This window comes from Strix aluco, chromosome 29 (assembly GCF_031877795.1).
Source record: "Strix aluco isolate bStrAlu1 chromosome 29, bStrAlu1.hap1, whole genome shotgun sequence".
Lineage (NCBI taxonomy): Eukaryota > Metazoa > Chordata > Aves > Strigiformes > Strigidae > Strix > Strix aluco.
In genome coordinates, this window is record NC_133959.1 from 6,146,756 (window position 1) to 6,168,921 (window position 22,166).

A 22,166-nucleotide genomic window follows, 5' to 3' on the forward strand; every position below is an offset into this window, starting at 1 on the left:
CTGCCCTTGGGCCACCAGAACCCCCAGCATGGCTACAGGCCTGGGGAGGAGTGGCTGGAGAGCTGCCGGTCAGAGAGGGACCTGGGGGGGGTTGATAATGAGCCAGCAGTGTGCCCAGGTGGCCAAGAAGGCCAATGGCATCCTGGCTTGTATCAGCCATAGCGTGGCCAGCAGGGACAGGGAAGGGATCTGACCCCTGTGCTCGGCACTGGTGAGGCCGCCCCTCGATGAGTGGGTTCAGTTTTGGGCCCCTCACCCCAAAAAGGCCATTGAATGACTCGAGCGTGTCCAGAGAAGGGCAACAGAGCTGGTGCAGGGTCTGGAGCACAGGTCTGATGGGGAGCGGCTGAGGGAACTGGGGGGGTTTAGTCTGGAGAAGAGGAGGCTGAGGGGAGACCTCATGGCCCTCTGCAACTCCCTGAAAGGAGGGTGCAGAGAGGGGGGATGAGTCTCTTGAGCCAAGGAACCAGCGGCAGGACAAGAGGGAATGGCCTCAAGCTGCGCCAGGGCAGGGTCAGACTGGCTCTTAGGAAGGATTTCTTTGCAGAAGGGGCTGTTGGGCGTTGGAATGGGCTGCCCAGGGCAGGGGGGGAGTCCCCATCCCTGGAGGGGTTCAAGAGGCGGGTTGACCCAGCGCTGAGGGATCTGGTGGAGTTGGGAACGGTCAGGGTGAGGTTCATGGTGGGACTGGAGGAGCTTCAAGGGCTTTTCCAACCGAGATGATTCTGGGATTCCCTGTTGTCACACGGGACCTCGGGAGGTGCAATATCCCCTCGGGGTGTGCACTATCCCCCACCCTGGCACGACCCACCAGGCTTTGGGGAGCTCGGGCACGGCTCTCGGGGGACACTCGGGGGACCGGCTCTGCTCGCTTGTTGTTGGCTTTTTTGGGTTTGTTTTTCTGGTGCAAGTTCTTCCCCCCGGCAGAGCCCGATTCCCGCGAACTAACCGCGCGTGTGCTGATGGGGGTGGGCGGGTGCCGCCCTCCCTCCCGCAGCCGGAGAGCCCGAGGGGTCCGGGGGGGTCCCGCAGCCTCACCCCGTGCGGGACGGCGGCGGGGGGCGCCGGTGCCCGTTGTGCCGGTCCCCGGCCGTGCCGCGGTGGCGGCGGCGGCTGGAGGCGGCGGGGCCGCCCCGTCCCGTCCCGTCCCGCCCCCCGGTGCCGCCGTGACCCCGCGGCCGATCACTTCCAGGGCGGCCCCGGCTCCCGATTTGAAAATGCAGGAGCGGCTGGTGGTGCTGCTGTGCGCGCTGGCGCGGCGGCGGGCGGGCGGGCGGCGGGCCATGGCCGGCACCGGCACCGGGGCTGAGACCGGGGCCGGGGCCTGGGACGGGCCGCAGCGGCGCGCCTGGCTCCGGCACTACTACAGCCAGCGGCAGAAACGCCTCATGACGGTGACCGGGGCGGGGAGGGACGCGGGGGGGCGCCGGGGACGGGGCGCGATCGGTGGCGGACGGGAAGGACGCGGGGACAGGCCACGCGGGGACGGGGAGGATGGAGGTCAGGAGGGACACGGGAGGACACACGGGTCACGGGGACACAAAGGATGGGGGACACAGGGGACTTGGGGGACATCGGACACACGGACACGGAGGATGGGGGACAGGAAGGACGCGGCGGGTACACAGGCCATGGGGACACAAAAAATGGGGAACGGGGGGATGTGCAGGGCCCAAATACAGAGATGGGAAGGATGGGGGGGGACACAGAGGTCACGAGGAGGACACGGGTCGCAGGGACACAAAGGGTGCTGGACATGGGGGACACAAAACTGTGGGACACAAAAGACACGTGGTGGACACAGAGGTCACAAAGGGATGGGGAACATGGGGGATAGGTGGGACACGGAGACAAGGACACAAAGGGTGGGGGGGCATGAAGGACAGGGGACTTAAAGGACACAAGGTGTGAACCCAGACACAAAGGACAGGGGATGCTGAGGACATGAAGGAGGGGGTGACATCAAAGGTGGGGGACACAAAGGGTGGGGGATATGAAGGGCCTGGGGACACATGGCAGCAAGGACAAGCTGTTGGGGGGGAACACGGGAAACCCCCTTCCCTGGGCAGTTGCCAAGGAAGGTGAAAAAAAGCCTCTTTTTAGCTTAAAGATGTTTTTTAGAATTTATGACAGAATTCTTGTAGAGGGGCCAGAAGTGTGGGTGGTCACTGCACCTTCCAAATCGTGACCAAGTCCGCAGTTCACTTGATTGCAGGAAAGCAATTAACACTCGTTAAAAAATAAACCCACAGAATAAGTGGCCACCCCAAAAGGGGACTTTTCCAGAAGGCTCCTCCTCTGCCACACCTGGACATCTTCACTACTGCCTGCAGGGTTTGCAGTGGGGTTTCCCAGGAACAGGGAATTTGACCCAGTGGTAGTGCTGGTCGGGACCACTGGCCACGTGGCACCGGGTGTCCTCCCTGCCTTGAGCAGGTCACTTGAGCAGGGGGGTCTTCAGAAGGGGGGTCCCGGGGAAGCACCGTCTCACACCCCCCTCGTCTCCCCATCACGCTGCAGCTCCTGATCGCTCGTCGGAGGAGAACCAGCTGCTACTTCTACCCCCGTGCCTGGCCCAGTGTCAGGAGCGCGGACTGGTGGGAGCGGGTGGTCCTGAAGGAGTTTGGGCCCCAGGACTGGCTGGAGAAGTTTCGGATGTCCAAGGAGACCTTCTTCTACATCTGCAACCAGCTGCGGCCTGGGCTGGCTCCGCACAGCGCCCACTTCCACCCCACCCTGCCCCTGGAGAAGAGGGTGGCCGTGGCCCTGTGGCACTTGGCCACCAACGTGGAGTACCAGACTCTCAGCCCGCTCTTTGGCGTGGGGCCCTCCACAGTGCAGACGTGTGTCCGGGAGGTGAGCTATGCCGTTGTCTTGCTGCTGAAGCCTGTCTACCTCCGGCTGCCCAACGAGAAGGAGCTGGAGAACATGGTGCGCATCTTCCGCACCCGCTGGGGCTTCCCGCATTGCATCGGTGCCCTGGACAGCCTTCACATCCCCATCCACCCGCCCCTGCGCCTCAGCGCTGACTACTGCAACGGCCAGGGCTGGCACTCCATCCTGACACAGGCCACCGTGGATGGGCTGGGCCAGTTCTGGGATGTCTCCACCGCCTTCCCCGGCAGCATGGAGAACAGCGCGGTCCTGGAGAGCTCCAGCTTGTGGGTGCTGGCCAAGGAGGGCCGGCTGTGCCCCAACCCTCCCAAGCATTTCATGGGGAAGGCACAGAAGTACGTGCTGCTGGGTGATGCCACCTACCCCTTGCAAGACTGGATCCTCAAGCCCTACCAGGAGGACGAGAACCTCACCCAGCGGCAGCTGCAGTTCAACTACCGCCTGAAGCGGGCGCACAGCGTGATCGAGAACGCCTTCCTGCGCCTGAAGGCGCGCTGGCAGATCCTCCTGAAGTGCGATGACTGCAGCCTGGAGCTGCTGCCCACCCTCGTCCTTGCTTGCTGCATCCTGCACAATGTCTGCGAAGCCCATGACAACCCCTTCAACGAAGAGTGGCTGGAGGGCACCGAGCCGACTGAGCTGCCTAAGCCCTGCCAGCCCGCGCCTGCTGCCATGGAGGACGGCCGGGCCGAGCAAGTGCGCGAGCTGATGTGCCAGTACTTCGAGAGCTGCGGGGAGGGCTGACGGGGCCAGAGGGGAGAAGCAGCCCTGCGCATCCTTGCTCGCAGACTTCCCGTGGACTCCGGCAAACATTGGCCCAGCAGTACCGGGCTGTTCAGCAAAGGACCGCACCCTCTCGCCTCTGCCGAAGGCTGCCAGCAGAGTGAGGAAGGCTGCTGGCTGCAGCGGCTGTTCCTGGGGTGGGGAGGGGGTGGCTGCGTCATGCTCATGCTGGTTTTGCCACTATGGTTTCAGGCAGTGGAATGTATTTTGTGCCCTTGCTCTCTTCCAGGATTTGAGCGGTCTGGTGGTGTGTTGTGTGCTGCATGAGTAAAGCGGGGATCGGGGCTGGGTGAGGGAGAGGGCTGCCCGGGTCTCCCTTTCCTGGGAGCATGTTTCTATCCTGAGGCCCCTCCGTCAGGCCGAAACCAGCAGGAGGCTGGAAATAAGAAGGCAAAATCCCCTTGAAGGTATGAAACTTGCTGCGTAAACATACTTGGGAGGGGAAGGGAAGGAAAAGGCAGAGCAGAGGGCTGGCACCAGCCCGGAATGAAATTACATCTGCAACCTCCTGCTCTGCTGCTGCTCAGGCAGCACGTGCTGCCCTCGGGGGAGCGGGCTGAGCTGCCCCAGCCGGGTGTTCCTCCTCGCTCCTCTCGGGAGGGGCTTGCTCTGAGGGTCCATGGCTCAGCCTCAGAGGTCCCTCCCCATCCCACCCACCAGCTCTTTCTGCTGGCGCCTCTGATCTCTGCTCGTGGGGCTGCGGTGTGAGCAGAAGCACACAGCTCTGCCCCCGTATCGTCTGAGGAACAGAGTGGCTGTGGTTTATTCCCCCTGTGCTGCTGCAGGCAGGAGCCCGGTGGCACTCTGCCCCCGCCGTGCCAGGGCAGGGCCGGCTGCCGCAGCTCCATCAGCACTTCGCTGGAAGGTGGTAGGCAGGGGGGAGCGGCACAGACATGTCCTGCGGGGCCACCCTTCCCACGGGGCCGGGACCTGCATGAGCCAGCAGTGTGCCCAGGTGGCCAAGAAGGCCAATGGCATCCTGGCTTGTATCAGCCATAGCGTGGCCAGCAGGGACAGGGAAGGGATCTGACCCCTGTGCTCGGCACTGGTGAGGCCGCCCCTCGATGAGTGGGTTCAGTTTTGGGCCCCTCACTCCAAAAAGGCCATTGAATGACTCGAGCGTGTCCAGAGAAGGGCAACGGAGCTGGTGCAGGGTCTGGAGCACAGGTCTGATGGGGAGCGGCTGAGGGAACTGGGGGGGTTTAGTCTGGAGAAGAGGAGGCTGAGGGGAGACCTCATGGCCCTCTACAACTCCCTGAAAGGAGGGTGCAGAGAGGGGGGATGAGTCTCTTGAGCCAAGGAACCAGCGGCAGGACAAGAGGGAATGGCCTCAAGCTGTGCCAGGGCAGGGTCAGACTGGCTCTTAGGAAGGATTTCTTTGCAGAAGGGGCTGTTGGGCGTTGGAATGGGCTGCCCAGGGCAGGGGGGGAGTCCCCATCCCTGGAGGGGTTGAAGAGTCGGGTTGACCCAGCGCTGAGGGATCTGGTGGAGTTGGGAACGGTCAGGGTGAGGTTCATGGTGGGGCTGGAGGAGCTTCAAGGGCTTTTCCAACCGAGATGATTCTGTGGGGTGTCCCGGCGGGAGGCTCTGGCAGAGCCCCAGCAGGGCTGAACGTGCTGCCCGGGCCGCCGGGAGGGCGGCGGCTGCCGGCTGTCCCCCGCCTCGCCGCGGCGCGGTAGCGGAGGGTCGGGGGCTTGGGGCCAAGCTCCCCGGGAAGCGGCTCCCCACGGCTGAGCAGCGCCGCGGCCCCCGCCCCTCGCAGGGCGCTGTGGCGGCCATGGCAGCGCCCCCCGCGCATGCGCCGCCGCCCCGCGGGCCCCACCCGGAAGTGCCTGGCAGGAGGCACTGGGGCGGTCACGTGACGGAGCAACATGGCGGCCTGCGGTGAGCTCGGGGACCGGCCCGGGGCGCGTCCGGCCTCCCCGGTTCGGGGCCTTCCCTCCGCCCCGTCAGGGCCTGGCCCGGCCCGGCGGCCCCGGCTGAACGGGGCAGGGCTGGCGTGGTCGCGGCGGGGGCTCTGTGTCGGTCCCGGGGATCCGGTCAAGCCGGGGCCGGGCCCTTCCCATGGGGTCAGGCGCGGTTCCAGGGTCTGGTTCTGCTCGGGCCATCGTCCCGGGGCCGGGGCTCGCCCGCTGCGCCGCGGCGCCCCCTTCACCCCCGCGGCAGCTGCCGGGCCGCTGCCCTCCCTGCTCCGGGCTGAGGGAGCGGTGTTTGAGGGCGCCCCTGGCCCCGGGAGCTGCTCCCAGGGTCCCCCTGACTGACTTCCCCGTGTGCAGGAGCGTGACCGGGAGAAGCCCCGCCAGAGGCCTGCGTGCGACCGGATCCTGCCCTCCAGCTTCTGCCGGAGCCATGGGGACAGAGGAGGAGGTGGAGGCCATCGGCCGGACGCTGGTGGACGCAGCCCAGCCCCTACCCGCCCGGTTCCGGGCCCTCTTCACCCTGCGCAACCTGGGCGGCCGCGCGGCTGTGGACTGGATCAGCCGGGCCTTTGGGGATGGCTCAGCGTTGCTGAAGCACGAGCTGGCCTACTGTCTGGGCCAGCTGCAGGACGAGGCGGCCATCCCTGTGCTCATCCGGGTGCTGGAGGACACCAGCCAGGAGCCCATGGTCAGGCACGAGGCAGGTACGATGGCAGCTCCTGCAGCTGCGGGTGCAGCGGAGGGGTCCGGCCTGCAGCTGGGACTTGCAGGTGCTTCCCCCATAATGAACAGCTCACGATGGCCTGATCCAGCTTGGGCGTCATGGCTTGGAAAACCCTGAGGCACGTAACCGCCTCACCACATCCCCTGGCCAGCCCTGACCGGACTGGTTGGCCAAGCTTTCCCCTTCCTGCTGGCCAGCCTGGCTCCTGCCATGTTTATTTGCCAGGCTGGCTCATTTAGGATTGGTCAGAGTCAGGCCTGTGTTGCCACTTCAGAGTGGGGCCAGGCTGTGCTGGAGGACGCAGCAGGGTGTCCTTGATAACATCCTGACACGTCCTTCCCACGTCCTTCCTTCAGGTGAAGCCCTGGGTGCGATCGGGAATCCCGATGTGCTGGATATTCTGAAACGCTATTCGGGCGATCCCGTGGTTGAGGTGAGGTTCTTTGGGGTTCTTCCTGTGAGCTGCAGCGCTGCTGGTCCAGGAGAGTGAGGCAGGTCTCCTGGGCAGCCCTTGGCTGGGGACAGGAACACCAGGAGTGGCATCCTGCTGTGTGCTGGTGCCCAGCTGCCATCCGGGAGCTCTGTCCCCCAGCCAGGGCTGTGTCCCTGTCCCTGCAGGTGGCAGAGACGTGTCAGCTGGCAGTGAAGAGGCTGGAGTGGCTGCAGGAGAACAAGCAGGAGCCGGGTGCCAGCCCCTACCTGTCCGTGGATCCTGCTCCCCCCGCTGAGGAGACGGACGTCGCCAAACTCCGTGAAACCCTCCTGGATGAGTCCCACACGCTGTTCGACCGCTACAGGGCCATGTTTGCCCTGCGAAACCTGGGGGGCCAGGCTGCTGTGCTGGCGCTGGCGGACGGTAAGAGCCAGTGTGAGGCTGCCTGCAGTCTCCTTGCTGTAAATCTGTATAGGTTAATCCAGGATTGGCCCTTCCCAAATCCAGGGCTGCCAGAGCTGCAGGGCTCCTCTTAGGCTCTTCACACGTTTGTTTCTAGAGCTGCTGTCCCCCTGCTTGCTTGCACAGCCACATCTCAAAGTGCTCTGTGCTCCCTGGTATTTCACAGCCCTCTTCCTGTCCTCCAGGCCCCCTTTCTCCGTGGGTAGGGGTGAGAGAGGGCACAGTCTGTAATGTTGGCTTGGGACCAACCAGTCTGACCTGGTGGGACTTGGCCCCACGGTGTCGGGGTCCTGCTCTCCCATTCTGGAAAGTCAGAGGCTGCCAGCCTCACCCTGCGGCTTGGGAATAGCTCTGGAGAGGGGAGTGAACATCTCCTGAGTGGGGATGGAGCAAAGCACAGCCCAGGAACCGTTTGGACCCACTCCCCAGCCCAAGGGAAGGAGGAGGCGGCTTTCCAGCCATCTGGGATGAGCTGAGGGTGCGTCTGCACTGCGAGACGAGGTGTGGGGGGATCTGTGAGCTCCTGCTGTGGCTGCTCAGTCCTGTGGCACGGGAGGGCTCGAGCCTGTGGCTGTGCTGCCAGTCTGCCTCGGGCTGGTGGGGCAGGCGGCCCCCGGGCAGGGCAGGCTCCCCACGGCAGCTGAGGGTGTTGCCGTCACGGGAGGGTGTCCCTACGCTGCCAGGGCTGCCCTGGCTGTGCAGGGTCAGGGAGGAGGGTGGGACAGCCCTTGCCCAAAAGCTCCCATGGTGTCCCCCAGCTTTTGGGTGGGGGGGCTCCGGCCCAGCCTCCCCGGGCGCTCGGGGAGCAGTGGCAGCTCACTGTTGCCTCCTCCCTGCAGGACTGCGCTGCGGCAGCGCGCTCTTCCGCCATGAGATCGGGTACGTGCTGGGCCAGATGCAGGATGAGGCCTGTGTCCCGCAGCTGACGGCTGTGCTGTGCAGCCGCACCGAGAGCCCCATGGTGCGCCACGAGTGCGCCGAGGCCCTGGGCTCCATCGCCCGCCCCTCCTGCCTGGAGACCCTGCGCGCCTTCGCCCACGATGAGGAGCGGGTGGTGCGGGAGAGCTGCGAGGTGGCGCTGGATATGTACGAGTACGAGAACAGCGCCCAGTTCCAGTACGCCGACGGGCTCTGCAAGCTGCAGGCCTCCGCCTGAGCCCCAGCTTGGCGGGGGGCGGGCACAGACTGGGTGCGCTGCCTCCCCCCCTGCCCTGCTGTGTTTTCACGGCTGCCTCCATCGACGTGGATCCGTGCCTTGCCGCGGTGGAGGTGGAGGAGGAACTGGATTTTCTCTCTGGCACAATTACAGCCACTTTCTCCCTCCAAATCCAGGCTGAGCTGTTACTTGCGCCCTGCCCTGCCACCCCCCCTGTTTCCTGGATCTGCCCCTTTTTCCCTGCCAGGATCAGCACTGTCTGCCCGCAGCCTGGCTCAGGGCTTGGATCGGGTGGGCTCTGCTCTGCACGTCGGAGCCTGTCGTGGCTGTGCAGGGCCCGGGGCTGCTCCGGGCTTGTGCTGCTGTGGCGGTTCAGTGTGAAACAGCTCCACTTTCCCTGCCTTAGCTCTGCTGGGGGGGTCAGGGCTGGCTTTGGGTACCCGCTCTTGTAGGTTGTAGCAGTGCAATGCCTTCAAATCGCCCTTCATACTGGTGCTGAGTCGGGTCCCTCCTTGCCTCTGCGGTGGAGGAGCTGCTGTGGGTTTGGCCTCTCCTGTCGGGGCAGGCCAGGGCTGTGCTTGTGGCAGCCTTTGCCCTGGGATGGGGGTTGTTTCATGGCAAAGTTTGGAAGATTTGGCTGCACTGCTTCTTTCTGCAGGGAACGGCGCTGCCATTAGGGCTTACAGGGTGAGGCAGGGCCTGTCCAGACTTTCCCCCACATTTAACCAGACCTGGGAGGGCTGAGGCTGGTGTCTGCTGCCGTCACCCAGCACCCAAACCCCCCAGGCAGCTCAGTGTGGGCATGGGGGGCTGCCAGGGAATAAAGCTGGGGGGGGAGAGCTCCCGCATGAGTCGAGTTGTGATTTAACCCTTGCCCAGATGTGGGATGCACCCAGCTCCTCAGGGTTGGGCCTCAGCAAGGAGCCCTGGGGCTGCCATGATAGAATCATAGAACAGAATCATTTAGGCTGGAAAAGACTTTTAAGATCAAGTCGAACTGTAATGGGAGGAGAGAGCATGGGGCGGGGTCCCGGATGGCATGGGGTAAGCCCCTCCTCCCCCCCTCCCTGGCAGGCCTGGGGAGGGGGCCAGACCTTGCTCATGGGGTGCCCCAGGAGTCCCCACAGTGCTGCCCAGCGGAGGGGCCAGCGGAGTCCCACTGCACCCCAGGGACTGGCATCCTGCTGGCGGGGCTTTTCCCCTTGACCCAAGTCTCCCTGTGAGTTGCTCCCGGGCTCAATCCTCTTAGTCCCTAAAGCTGCTGCTGCAGCCGCCTCGGCGTCCACGGGGCTCTGGTGCTTGGGGACGCAGCTGGAGCGGGGAGCCCCAGCCCAGCCTGGCCCAGTTCAGGGTGCCACGGAACGGGGTTTTACTGGAGACATGATCGATTTTGGTCTGTACACACTTGCTGGAAGTCAGACCTGTGTGCCCAGCTGCTGTGGATGGAGGGTGGCTCGTGTGTGATGTGGAGGAGCGGGGCCACCAATCCTCTGTTCCTCAGCACTGGAGACAAAGACCTGATGTTTTCGCACCGTTTCAGCAGCTGTTAGGGGGCTTCTTGCCCTCCCCTCATCCTCCATAGCCCCTGGCTACCAGGCAGGACCCAGCCAGCACCCACCGCCAAGCTTTAGGGTGTCTCTGCACCCATCTGCATCCCCTGCGGGTGATGGGGTGGGGCGGTGGGACGTGCCATTCCCCCTTGCGACCTTATCGATGTAAGGCAGCTGCCGGCTCCGCACCGGGCCCTTGCTGACGTGTGGGCTTGGGCACGCTACCTGCGGGGTTCCCGGTGTTTGCCCGGGGGTTTGTCCCTGCTTATCGCCCCGCCTGCCCCAGCCTTTTTTTCTCCAGCGTTTTCACAGGTAGTTCACTCAGACCATGCAGGCTTGTTTGCAAATCTCTCTGTGCCAGCGTTTGCCTCCACTCCCTCAAATGCCTTTTAAACCCAAATTGGAAGAAAACTGGCGTTTTTGCAGCCAGGATCTTGCTGGGGTGACCTGAGTGGAGGAGAACTCAGGCGTTGAGCCCTGACTTGGCACCGAGCCGTCGTGGATCCTTCCCCTGGCTCACCCACCCTGGGAAGCATTCAGGTTTGGTTTTTTCAAGGCTGCAGCTGGTCGAGGCCAAACCCTGCGCCCTCCCGGTGCAGAGCACATCGCTTTTGGGTGGTGCCTGGACCCTGCACCCCTCTGCAGGCTGCTCCTTGCCGTAGGAGCCCCACTGGGCACCAGGGTGCCGCACGCAGCAGCCGAGGCGAAGCTCTGGGCAGTGACAGCCCCTCGCTGTGGGCTGCTTGGCTGCAGCCGGACTCTGCGCAGCAAATGGGGCCCCGTGGGGCCTCCCCCCGGCGTGGGGCTGCAGCGCCCATCCCCTCTGCCCATCCCCTCCCTGCTCGGAGGGCGCCGTGTCCTCCGGGACAGGGCACTGCTGCCGGGATTTCACACCATCTGCTCGGGGGATCTGGGGCCTGCCGAGGGATCTAACCAAGCTCAGGGGAGGGGGGGAGGCCTCGGGGTGTCCCTCCCCATCCCTGCCTTCGGGCTTTCTCCAGCTGCAGACGGCTCCCTACATCCAGAGGGGTGGCGGTACCTGTGGTGCTGTCAGAGGGGTAGATTCTTGGGACCCCGAGCCATGTCAGAGCCTGCTGGTCACCCCCCAGGCTGAGCCTGCCGGGGCTGTGCCCGGATTAGCAGGCACTAAGCTCCTTCCCGTGGATGCTCTGTCCTTTGGTGGCAGCGGGTGAGCGGCTCCCCGTCGCACGGAGGGTGAGTGGCACTGCCACTGGGCATGGGGACCCCGCTGTCCCCGTGAGCCACCGGCACCGAGGAGCTTCACAGACCCTGATGCCACTTCTCCCCTGCAGCCCCCTCTGCGGCAGAGGCTTCGGTGGCTCGGGGCTGGGGCGTGGGGGGAACTGGCAATGGCCCTGGCAGGGGGCACCCCACTCCCTGGCACCGGGGAGGTGTGGGGGTCGCGGCACTTGCTGCAGTATCCCCCCGAGGAGGACGGGGTGCTGTACGTGGACTACAAGCCCCCCGCCCTGGACAGCATCCGCCTGCCCCGCTATGTCCTTTACCTGATGATGGCAGCCACCCTGGTGCTGCTGGTGGCATATGCCATCGTGGGCCACCTCATCAAGGACCTGATGCACGACTTCGCTGGTGAGTGCTGCCCAGAGCAGGGCTGAGCTCTGGGGCTCCTTCCGGTGCTGGGTGGGGAGCGAGGGGTGTCCCCCAAACCCGGAGGCTTTGCCTGGGGGGGATGTGCTGCTGATGGCTCTGTGTCTGCCCCCACAGACTGGGCGTTTGGGCCCAAGCCGGAGGAGGAGAAGGTGGTGATGGCTAAGGGGACCGTGCCGGAGGTGGAGTGGCTGGATGAGGACATGGTGCTGGCAGAGGGTAAACCGGAGGATGAAGGCGCCAGTGGCCTGCCCGGCATGGACATCCCGCTGGGGCTGCTCACCACCGCCCCGCGCAGCTCCATCTCCTTCGCCGACACCCGCAAGAAGAGGTTTTTCTAGGGCCGGGAGACCCGGCCCTGCCACCACCAGGACCCCTCAGCCATGCCTGGCCACTGGGTCACAGCATGGCCCCCGGCCCCCGACTCGGGTGCAGGGGTAACGCTGCCCGGTGCTGGCACGTGGCTTCACCGTCCTTGGCACAACCCCACACGCTTCTCTCGGGGCTGCTCTTGCTGCCCCCCAATAAAGCAGCCTGCTCCAGCCCTGCTCGCTCACCTCTTAGCCAGGCATGGGCACAGGGAGGTGGCAGGGCTGGGACACCTCAACCTTCACCTGGGGACAGCAGCATCCCTCGGCGGAGCTGCGCTGGCCCCCGGGCACGGGCGCGTGGGGAGGGACAGATGTGGATGCACACGCGTGGAAAGGTGGGTGCTCGGGGGTGCAGACCCCTGGCATGGGGGAGCACCCCAGACACGTGTGGGCGCAGGGGGCATGGTCGTGGGTGCACACACACACACACACACACACGCTCGTGCCTACGGGGAGGCCCACGTCAGTGCAACCACGCGACAGACGAACAGCTGAGGCTGGATTTGCTCCTGCTGGACCCCTGGGTGCCTTGACACTGCCAGGCCGTGCCCCCCCCACAGTGGGGCAGAACTCCATGGCACCCACAGCCAGTCGTGGGGGGAAAAGCACCCATGAGCACCACTTGGGCTCTGGGTGGGGGCACTGGGGATGGGGGGCGCGTTGAATGGACCCCCATTCTCTGCCTTAAACCCAGCCTGGGGCTGGACACCCCCCCCATCCCTCCAGTGGGGACCCTGTCCCCATGTCTCCAGGCTCCTTCTTCACCCCCTGGGGAATCGCCACGGGCTGGGTGGCCCTGCTGAAGCCCACGGTGCCTCCCTGGGGTGCCGCCAGCCACCCCGTGCCTCAGTTTTCCCTGTGCCCCTGCAGGTGGGGGCTGTGAGATGGAGGGGAGCAGCTTGCCACGCCAAGCTCTCGCTGATAACACCGTTAATATTTATCTCTTCATGCTACCCGGGCACTCCCTGGGCATGTGACAGGGTCCTGCTGGCACCAGCCGTTGCATCTGGGGCCCAGCTGGGATGAGAGCCGGGGGGTGGCCTGGCACTGTCCATCTCCCCTCTGTGTTCCCAGGACATGATGGGGCGGGGACCATGTCTGTGGGGGTGGGACACTGGCCTGGATCTGCCCCAGCAGGGACGGGGGTGCGGTGAGGGAAGAGACTGGGATGGGGCAGCAGGAGGGGTGGGCACTCCTCTGTGCGTCTGTCCATCTGTCTGTCCCTCTATCCACCCACCCATCCCTCCCTCCCTCCCTCCCTCCATCTCCATCCCTCCATCCCTCCATCCCTCCATCCCTCCATCCATCCATACATCCATCCATCCGTCCCTCCCTCCATCCATCCCTTCTGTCCATCCACCCACCCATCTCTCTGTCCATCCTTTGACCATCCATCCACTCACCTCTCCATCCACCCCCTCCCCTCCATCCCTCCATCCCTCCCTCCATCTCTCCATCCCTCCATCCACCCAAGTATCCCTCCATCCCTCCTTCCAGCCATCTGTCCATCCCTTCCTCCGTCCCTCCATCTGTCCCTCCCTCCCTCCCTCCTTCCCTCCCTCCCTCCCTCCTTCCCTCCATCCATCCACCTGTCCGTCTGTCCATCCACTCACCCACCCGTCCTTCCCTCCAAACACCCCCCCACCCATCCAACTGTATCCATCCCTCCCTCCCCCATCCACGCACCCACCCGGGGAGGGGACACCAGCCGTGAGCACACGGGGCTGCCACCATTGTCCCCAAGGTGGTGGCTGCTGGGTGCTGGTGCCTGAGCCGGGGGGAGAGGTGCCACCTCCCAAGGGTTACAGGAGCCACGTTGCCATGGCACTTGGTGGCACTTGTCCTCTTGAGCCCAATAAAAGCTGCCTGTTGGCCCCGGGGGCAGAGAGCAGCGCCGCAGTCAGTGCCAGTGGTGTGGGGTGCAGGATCCGGCCGTGCCCCAGCCCTCTGCCAGCTTCCACCCGAACATGCCGGGGGTCTCACAGCCCCTCTCGCTCCTGGTCCTGCTCGTCCTCGTCGCCACCGCCCAGGGACAGGCTGGTAGGTGCCCCCACAGCCCCTCTGTACCCCTGTGCCCCAGGGGGGGGTGACCATACCCGCCCCAGGGCATCGGATCAGCTCCTGGGACACCTTCCCAGTATGACCAGTCTGTCCCAGTGCCCTGGCAGTAACCATTCTGGCGGCAAAGCAGAAAGATTTGGGGGTACCTGCTGGCTGTGCCCAGTGTTCCCCACCGTGCCAGACACCCCCACCCTCTTCCAGGGACGGGTCGGCTGTGTTGGGGGTGGCTTCCTCAGCACCTGAGGGGTGGTGGGGAGGGGCTGGCGATGGGCACCTGCCGATGTCCCCTGGTGTCCCCAGTGTCCCCCGGTGCCAGGCTCGGCACAGTCGGGACCCTTGTGCCATGGGCGGCAGGGTCCCGTTCCCTGCGGGATGGGGTTCCCCTGAAGCTGTCCCCACCCCTGTCCCCATCCCCGTCCTCGTCTCTGTCGCCATCCTCCCCGCCGCGCAGGCACCGGCCCCAAGGAGCTGCAGCCCTGGCTCGTTGGCCTCACGGCCGTCGTCATCTTCCTCTTCATCGTCTTCGTGCTCCTGCTCGTCAACCGGCTCTGGCAGATGAGGATGCGCAGGTGGGCCCGTGCGGCGGGGACGCACCCCACGCCCCCCTCGCCCCCCCCAGGCGCTGGCCCTGCCCGGGGCTGGGAGCAGGGTGCTGCAGGGTGGGATGGGGCCGGCCCCGCGCACCCCTCAGCCCCTCTGTCCCCTGGCAGGAAGCAGAGCGGCCCCCAGGACACCCCGGGCACTGACAGGTACCACTGGGGCTGGCGCTGGGCACCCCCGGCCGGGCTCGGTTCCCCCCGGGGACAGCCCCATGCTGGCGGTGCTGTGCATGGCCCGGCGTGCCCTTGGCGTGGCTGAAGGTGACGGTGACACCCCAGAGGAGCGGGACTGGGGTGCCCTCGCTGACACCCCCCTCCCGGCAGGCTGGAGCACGGCGGCCACGCCAACGCGGCGGCTGAGAAGGACAGCGACGAGGAGAGCAACGGCGAGGAGCGGAGCAAGGTCACGTCCTTCTGAGGCGGTGGCCGTCCCCAGCCCGCCCGGTGCTCGGCTCTGGGGACCCTCGGTCGGGCACCACGCCCTCAGCCCCGTCCGCGGGGCAGAAATCCACGCCGGGTTTTGCTGGTCGGCCGCGGGGCGGGACGTGCTGCGGTGGCCTCGGCTGCCGCCAAGACCCGGAGTGGATCAGCTGCCGGAGTGGATCGGGGAGGGCGGCGGTGGGCGACAGGAGCAGGGCCCCCCCCGCCCCCCCCCCACCCCAGCCCTGGGCCGGCGGGGGGTCCTGCCCGTGGGGGGAAGGGGGTGGCCCTGGCTGTACCCCACTAAAGGTCCCCAGCCTGCCCCAGCGTCAAGCATCTGGTGTCACCGTGCCGGGGACAGGGCTGTCCCCGTGGCCCCTGCGGGGCTCCGCACCCTCAGGATGGGGCCCGTGACGCTCCCCCTCTGCCCCCGAGGGGGCTGGGTGCGGGGGCACCCCTGGGTGCCACGGGGCCAGGGGACAATGGCGGGTTCCTGACATGCAACAAGCTGCCAGGCCTCAGCGACTTCAGCACGGCCGAGAGCCAGTGTCCGGCCACACCGCTGCCCCCCCGACACCCCCGGACCGAGGCGTCCTGCCCCACACCCCGGGGTGCTCGGGGACCGACAGGTGTCATGGGGGGCTGGGGACAGCCTGGGGGTGACGTCCGGCCTCGGCACCCCCCGCTGTCCTGAGCAGCTCTTCGGGACGGGGACGATGGGGACTGGGGGGGTGACGGGTGACGTGCAGCTCCGGCCACCGACGTCGTACAGGTGAGGGCCAAAACATCACCCGGGCCAAGGCGACGATGTCACGTGCACGAGGTGGCGATGTCGTGTGGCCGAGGTCTCGCTGCAGCGTGTCCCCACGGCTGCACCCACCCGTGTCCGTGTCCCCCCCCCCGCGCCTGTCCCGGCCCCACCTCCCTGCACCGCGTGGCTGCGGGGGCGCCCCGGGGCGCTGCTGCCACCCTCCTCATCCTGGCCAAGAGCACCCATGGGTGGGGTCCCCGCTCCGGGGTGATGAGCGCGGCATGGCTCTGCTCCAGTACACCCCAGTACACCCCAGTGCCCCCCCGCGGCTGGGACACCCCGTTCCTCCCCAGGCAGGGCGCTGTGCCTCAGTTTCCCCTGGGGGCAGCAAAGGAAGGGCGGAGGCGGGCTGGAGTTGAAGCATAGCTTGTTTAATTTTTATACATTTTTTTTTTTTGTCTTTTTTTTTCCTTTTCTTTTTTTAATCTTTTTTTTTTGTGTGTCAGTTTTTTGTTTTTTTCTTCTTTTTTGTCTCTTTTTCTCTTTTTTGCATAGGGGAGGGGGGGGAAACAACCAAAAAAAAAAAAAAAACCAACAAAAAAAAAAAACCCAAAACAAAAGAAACAAAACAAAAAAGAAAACCAAAAAAAAAAAAACCCAAAATCCATAGTCACGGTCAGTAACTGGTATGTAGGCAGGAGCGGCGGCTATCGGTAATGGCTGCATACAATGGTATAATCAAATATCGTGAAGCACCAGGGAGGCGAGCGGGGGGCTCGGGGGGGGTCATGCAGGGGCTGGGGGGGGGGCACAGCCGGGGGGGGGCAGCCCGGCCCCAGCTCGCGGCCCTGGTGCACTCGGCGGGTGTGTAACGGCTGTGGCAAGCGAGAAGCGAGAATCCGGCTAACTAGTAAAATATAACTGCGAAGGAGGGGGCACCCACCCCCCCCCCGCGGGGCGGGGAGGGGGGACCCCCCGAAAAGGCGGGCGAGGGCAGCCGGCGGCGCGGAGGCACTGCGGCGGGATTTTTGGTATGGGTGTGAGTCGTGGTCCTGCCGGCTGCCGCCTCGACGCCTTTTTGGGGCGGTTTCTCTCCTTTTTGCCGCTCTTTTCCCCGGGGGTGGGGTTTCCCCCCCCCCCCCCGCCCCCGTCCAAGCTCTGTCTCCACCTCCGCTCCCGCCCGCCTGCGGGCATCGCACGGGGGCACCCGTGGGTGCTGCTGCACGGGGGGGGCACCCATGGGTGCCGCCCGGCCCAGGCGGCGGCGGGAGGCTGCGGGACAGAAAGCAGCAATTCCAAACTCATAGTACAAAAAAAAAAAAACGAAACAAAACAACAACAAACAAGACATATATATATATATATAGGGTTTTATATATATATATATTCCTTTGCGCTTTAAAGTACCTTAACTGTGTGTCGGCCCGCAGGGACCCGCGCCCACCTCCGGCCCCTGCAGCCCCATATATATATATGTGGAGAGAGATATATATATATATGTACAGGTTAATTTTTTTTATTTATAGGTCACAAGGACTATTTTTAATTAATTCTTTTAAGCCGACGAGCCCGACTAAAAACCCTCTAGGAGAGACTGTAGTGCATGAAACCCCCGCGGGAGCCCCGGGCGCGGTGATTGTCGAGCGGACCCCCCCCCCCAACATCCCCATCCTGCCGGGGGCCCCCCCGGAGCGTTCCCACTGACGGGGTCCTCCCCCGCTTTGCGCCCACCCCGACTGTGGCCACTGAGCCCAGAGGCCGCGGGGGGATTGGGAAAAAAAAAAAAAAAAAAGGGAGAACGATTAAAAAAATAAAAATAATAAAAATTAGTGGTCGTCCCCCCTGTCCCCACGCGGCCGGTGCCCCCCAGGAAGGTGTCTGGGGGGGAGTTTGCATATTCCCTTTGGGCAGAGCCGGGGGGGCTGCGGCCCCGGGGTGGTGGGTGTCGGGGGGAGCAGTGCAAAGACACCAGGGGTGGCGGGGGCTCCCCGGACCCCCAAGGAAAACCCCCGGGCACGACCCCCCCTGCTGCTGCCCGCCGGGCTGGGGGAAGGGGGTGTCGAGTTGATTATTTTTTGCCTTTTTTTAACATGTTTTAAGGTGCTTTTCTTGCCGAGGGCGGGTTTTGGGGGGCTGCGGCCGCAGCCTGGCCAGACGTGCTGCCGGCCCCGGGGGTAAAGGCAGCAAAAGTGGGGGGGTGGGGGGGGACCCCAGCCGGTGCCCCCGTGGGGCCAGGGGCTCCAGGGGCTTCCTCAGGGCAGGGGGGCCCAGGCCCGAGGGGCGCCAGCGCCCCTCGCCTCCCCCCAGACCCCACGCTCGCTGGAGGGGCTGGACAGGGGGGGCTGCCCCGGGTGCCCCCTCCTCCCTCCCTCCGCTGGCTGTCACTCTGGTCACCACTGAGAAATGCTTTTGAAAATTTTTTTTTTTTTTTGCTTTGAGCTGATCCTTTTCTAGCCTTAAAACCCTTTTTAATTTTTTTTTTTTTAAATTTTCTCTCTTTTTTTTTTTTTTTAGTTCTATTTTTTTACATTTTCCCCCAACTGGACGCTAACCTCCCGCTCCCTGCGTTGCATTGTCCTTGCAGAAATCAATACTGCACCTTGCATAAAGAAGAGTCTCCCAAGGATGTTCCCCTGCCCTGTGGGACCCCCAACAAACCGCACTGGTTGCCGAGACCCCGGTGGGACATGACACCCCCCACTGATATTTCTGGACACCATAAAAAAAAAAAATAATTCAAAATTAAGAAAAATGCTGACGACAACGTTTCTTCATCACAAAGCAGCAGTGACGTGCGGTGCCACCCGCCCATCGGTGTCACGACCTGCGTCAGTCCTCAGCCTCAGGGGGGCTGGGGGTGTACGTCTCTCTCTCTCTGGCTGGCGGGACGCTTGGGTTTTAAGGCAAATTCTGGATTTTTTGGGGGTGTCGGAACCCCGCTTGGCGGTTGGCACAGCAGGGAACAGGCAAACTGGTGGTGAGAGGGAACCTCCTGCCAGGACTTTGCCTATTCCCCGCCGCACCAGCCGGACCCCCGGAGATGAAGCTGATCGGGATGGAGGGTGGGGGGGCTTCAACCCCCCCTGACACCAGCCCTGGGGGGGGGCACAGCTACATTCACACGGTTCCATTCCTGTCACGAGAGCATCTAGGCTCAGCCCTCCCAGCCCTGCGCGCCATTGAAAACTAATTAAAAAGGGGGCGGGGGGGGGCAGCCCCCAAGGAGGGGGGTGTGCGACGCTGTGGCCCCTTGTGACGGCTCGGCCATGGGGGTCTCCACTCCTGGTCCTCCCCACGGGGACCCCGACCGTGTCCTCGTCCGTCCTGCCGCGCCCGGAGCCCTGGGTTCTCCCGAGCGCTAAGGGGGGGGGCTCTGACCCTGGTGGTGGGGGGGGGGGTCCCTGCTGCCTCCCGCCTCGCTGCCTTTGGTTGCTGTAAGCAGGAAAACAAAATTAAAAAACCCCAAAAGGGAAGGAAAAAAAAAAAAAAAAAAGAGAGAGGCAAAGCAAAGGGGTGGCCGGACCCCCCCACCGGACCCCACTGGCCGGACCCCCCCTCGCCGGTGCAGCCGAGCGGCTATTGCATATTCCGGTGTGTTGGCGCAGAGGATGCATCAGTATTACCAACTGGAAGACATTTCCGAGGGGGAAAATTGGTTAAAAAATGATAATAATAGAGAGAAAAGGGATTTTTTCCGGCCGAGAAGAAGCCATGCAGGAGGCGAGGGAGGGGGCAGCCGCCCCCGGCCCCCCCGGCCCCCCGGGAGCCCCGGGCATGCAGCGACTCCCTCGCACTGATATCGGGTCCGGTAATACTTAGTCTTCGAAGGCAAGGCACATCATGTGGTATAAAATTTCGTGCAAATTAGGAAAACATGGATTTTTTTTTCTTGTGTTTTTTTTTTTACGGCTTTTTTTTTCTTTTATACAGAATTTTTTTGTTTTTTTCCTCTTTTTTTTTTCTCTTTTGCTGAAGGGGGAAGGTAGAGCCGGTTAATACAGTCTGCCATGCACAGCATCAGCCATCCGCGGCTGGGTTGAGCCAGGTCACCAGATCCTGTTAAAGCACCATGCAGTTTATTTGTCTTTTTTTTTTGTCTTTTTCTTTTTTTTTCATGTGTTTCTTTTCTCAGATCTTTAAAAAAAAAACCAGGTTTCCCTCTCCGCCAAGCGCTTTTTTTGTTGTGTTTTTTTTTTTTTTCCTTTTTTTTGTGGGTTTTCTCCTTTTCTTGTCCTTTTTGATTATTTTTTTTGTCTCCCGGGATTTCCTGCGTCAGCCCTTTCCCCGGTCCCGCGCCACGGGCTGTGCCGTCCCGGGGGGGGTGGGAAGCGTGGCGGAGTGAGGGGCCGGTGGGATGGGGGATGCGACTCCAGTGGTCCACGGGGCAGCTCAGGGTGCCAGGGGAGGGGGCCAGGCGGGCGGCGGTGGTGACCTCAGTGACATCCCCTGCTGCCGGACATCCCACGGTGGCTTCTCTCTGTCATCACCCGTGGGGTGTCCCCTGGGGCGTGGGCTCCCTGGGGTCCCTTTGGGGACACGCCTGGGACCAGCCTCCTCTGTGGCCGCCACCATCTCGCTGGAGACGCTGGGTGCCTTCGTCATCTTCCTCCTCCTCCTCGCCTCAGCCGCCGTGTAGGTCCTTCTGCTCTAAGGCACTGCCACGTCCCCGTGTCCCCTTCCCGGCCATGCTGCCATCACACGGGACGGGGACGGCCGGGGGCTTCCTCCAGCGCTGCCCCTGGCCAGGGGCTCCTCCGGGGGTCCCAGGACCCCTCCCCGCCGCAGTTGAGGCACTTGACGCGGGGCCAGGGGCTCCGTGGGGCTGGCTCTGCCCTCGCCCTCGCTCGGGCTCTTTTTCTCCATCCTTTTGTATTACCAAAAAAAAAAAAAAAAAAAAAAACCCCAAAAACCCCAAACCAGCCATCCCGGCAAGCCAGTGCCGGGGGCTCCGTCTCCTCCTCCTCCTCCTCCTCCTCCTCCTCCTCCTTTTTTGTGATTTTTTTTTTCTTTTCTTCTTTTTCTTTTTTTTTTTTTTGACGATTCCCTCTTAAAAAGTGCATTTCCTACAAAATGTGCAACACGAGCGCACCCTCTCCTCGCCATCCACCTGGTACCTGTCCACAGGAATGCATAGCTCAGACACACGGACGCACGCCACACCACAGCCCCACGGACCCCCCCGGCGCGGGGACACGCAGGGGGACACAGGGACACACATGGGGACACGTGGGGACACGTGGGGCCGGGGCCGGTGCACGCCGGGGGGTGAGGAAGGCATCGCAGAGACACGGTGACCGGTGTCCCGGCATGACGGTGGCAGCCCGGGTCCTGCTGGGGCCGTGGTGGGAGCGTCCCCACGCCGCGTCCCCGCAGCAATCGGGGTGCCACCGCCGCCGTGACCATCTCCACCCGTTGCCTCGCACCCTCCGCAGCCCCCACCCCCCTCCTGCTGTGACACCTGCTCGTACCAAGCCGAGCTGGCCACCGGGCCACCGGGCCACCTCATCACCACGTCACCGCAGCACCACGGCACCGTGTCACCGAAGCACAGCGTCGCCCGTCCCCAGGGCTCCTCTTTCACCACACGGAGCATCACATCGCCCCGACGGCGAGCGTGGCCGCAGCCGTTGGGAACCGGCGGCAGGAGGTGTCCCCCCCACCCCGCCACGCCCCACCCTGGCCCCGGGGCCCCCCGAGAGTCTGCGTGGGGCCGGGAGGGGCAGTGGGGGGGGTTTGATCTTTTCTACTCACATAGAGGCAAGAATGAGAAAGTCAAGAGCCGTTTGCATATCCGACCCTCCGGCGAGCAGCCGGCAGGGCTCTGGTGCCGCAGCCCCGCTGCTGCTCCGGGAGGCATCGCTGGCACGAGTTGTGTCAGGTCTCGGCGTGGCGCCGGCCGACGGGGCAAATAATAGTGTTTTTTTTTCTTTTTTTTTCTGTTTCTTTGTTTTCTGGCGCATCGCCGGGGTTGGGGGGGAAGGTCCTCCTGGGATGGGTTGTTGTTTTGTTTGTATTTTTTTTTTTCCTTTTTAAAAAAGTTTGATCCTTTTCCTTCTTCCTTTCCCTCGCTCTTTTCTTCGGGTGTGGGTTTTGCTTGTCGTCGTCGTCGTCGTCGTGAGTCCGCGCTCTCCGTCGTCACCGCAAGGCTGGGCCTGGTGCTCGGGGACGGGGATGTTCCTCTGGGGGTGCCTAAAGCAGAGGAGAAGGGAGGCGAAGGGGCGGCACGGCGGCGGTTATCCCAGGTACCAGGACTGCCGGGAGAGGAGAGAGAGGCTGGCGTTAGTGCTCTGTGCCACGGAGCTGCTCCGTCCCCCTGCCGTGTCCCCCGACTTGGGACAGCCGTCCCCATGCTGTCACCCTGCTCGGCTGGCCTTGCTGCCCCTCACGGGGCTGGCATCCCCATTCCTGCACCG

The 22,166-nt window shown here is 63.8% G+C and overlaps 5 protein-coding genes across 8 annotated transcripts in view; 4 read left to right on the forward strand and 1 right to left on the reverse strand.

The window, feature by feature from the left end:
- Positions 1-1,264: 1,264 nt before the first annotated feature.
- On the forward strand, positions 1,265-3,909 carry LOC141916284 (uncharacterized). The gene is made up of 2 exons (XM_074808628.1): positions 1,265-1,394; positions 2,521-3,909. The coding sequence occupies exons 1-2, from the start codon at positions 1,284-1,286 to the stop codon at positions 3,637-3,639; spliced, it is 1,230 nt and encodes a 409-aa protein (XP_074664729.1). The 5' UTR covers positions 1,265-1,283; the 3' UTR covers positions 3,640-3,909.
- Positions 3,910-5,522: 1,613 nt separating this feature from the next.
- On the forward strand, positions 5,523-8,543 carry DOHH (deoxyhypusine hydroxylase). Its single transcript, XM_074808629.1, has 5 exons — positions 5,523-5,562; positions 5,955-6,301; positions 6,678-6,754; positions 6,940-7,177; positions 8,056-8,543. Exons 2-5 carry the CDS (start codon positions 6,028-6,030, stop codon positions 8,370-8,372), a joined length of 906 nt encoding a protein of 301 aa, XP_074664730.1. The 5' UTR covers positions 5,523-5,562; positions 5,955-6,027; the 3' UTR covers positions 8,373-8,543.
- A 132-nt stretch (positions 8,544-8,675) lies between these two features.
- On the forward strand, positions 8,676-12,095 carry SMIM44 (small integral membrane protein 44). Its single transcript, XM_074808630.1, has 2 exons — positions 8,676-11,533; positions 11,669-12,095. The coding sequence occupies exons 1-2, from the start codon at positions 11,293-11,295 to the stop codon at positions 11,890-11,892; spliced, it is 465 nt and encodes a 154-aa protein (XP_074664731.1). The 5' UTR covers positions 8,676-11,292; the 3' UTR covers positions 11,893-12,095.
- A 1,622-nt stretch (positions 12,096-13,717) lies between these two features.
- On the forward strand, positions 13,718-15,330 carry SMIM24 (small integral membrane protein 24). The gene is made up of 4 exons (XM_074808883.1): positions 13,718-13,962; positions 14,435-14,552; positions 14,694-14,732; positions 14,907-15,330. The coding sequence occupies exons 1-4, from the start codon at positions 13,890-13,892 to the stop codon at positions 14,998-15,000; spliced, it is 324 nt and encodes a 107-aa protein (XP_074664984.1). The 5' UTR covers positions 13,718-13,889; the 3' UTR covers positions 15,001-15,330.
- Positions 15,331-16,163: 833 nt separating this feature from the next.
- Positions 16,164-22,166, reverse strand: part of NFIC (nuclear factor I C) — a 47,473-nt gene continuing 41,470 nt past the window's right edge. For all 4 annotated transcript variants that reach the window (XM_074808879.1, XM_074808880.1, XM_074808881.1 and 1 more), the window contains one exon: positions 16,164-22,004. In XM_074808879.1, coding sequence (XP_074664980.1) covers positions 21,987-22,004 — 18 coding nt within the window. In that variant the 3' untranslated portion in view covers positions 16,164-21,986. The remainder of the gene's footprint in view (positions 22,005-22,166) is intronic.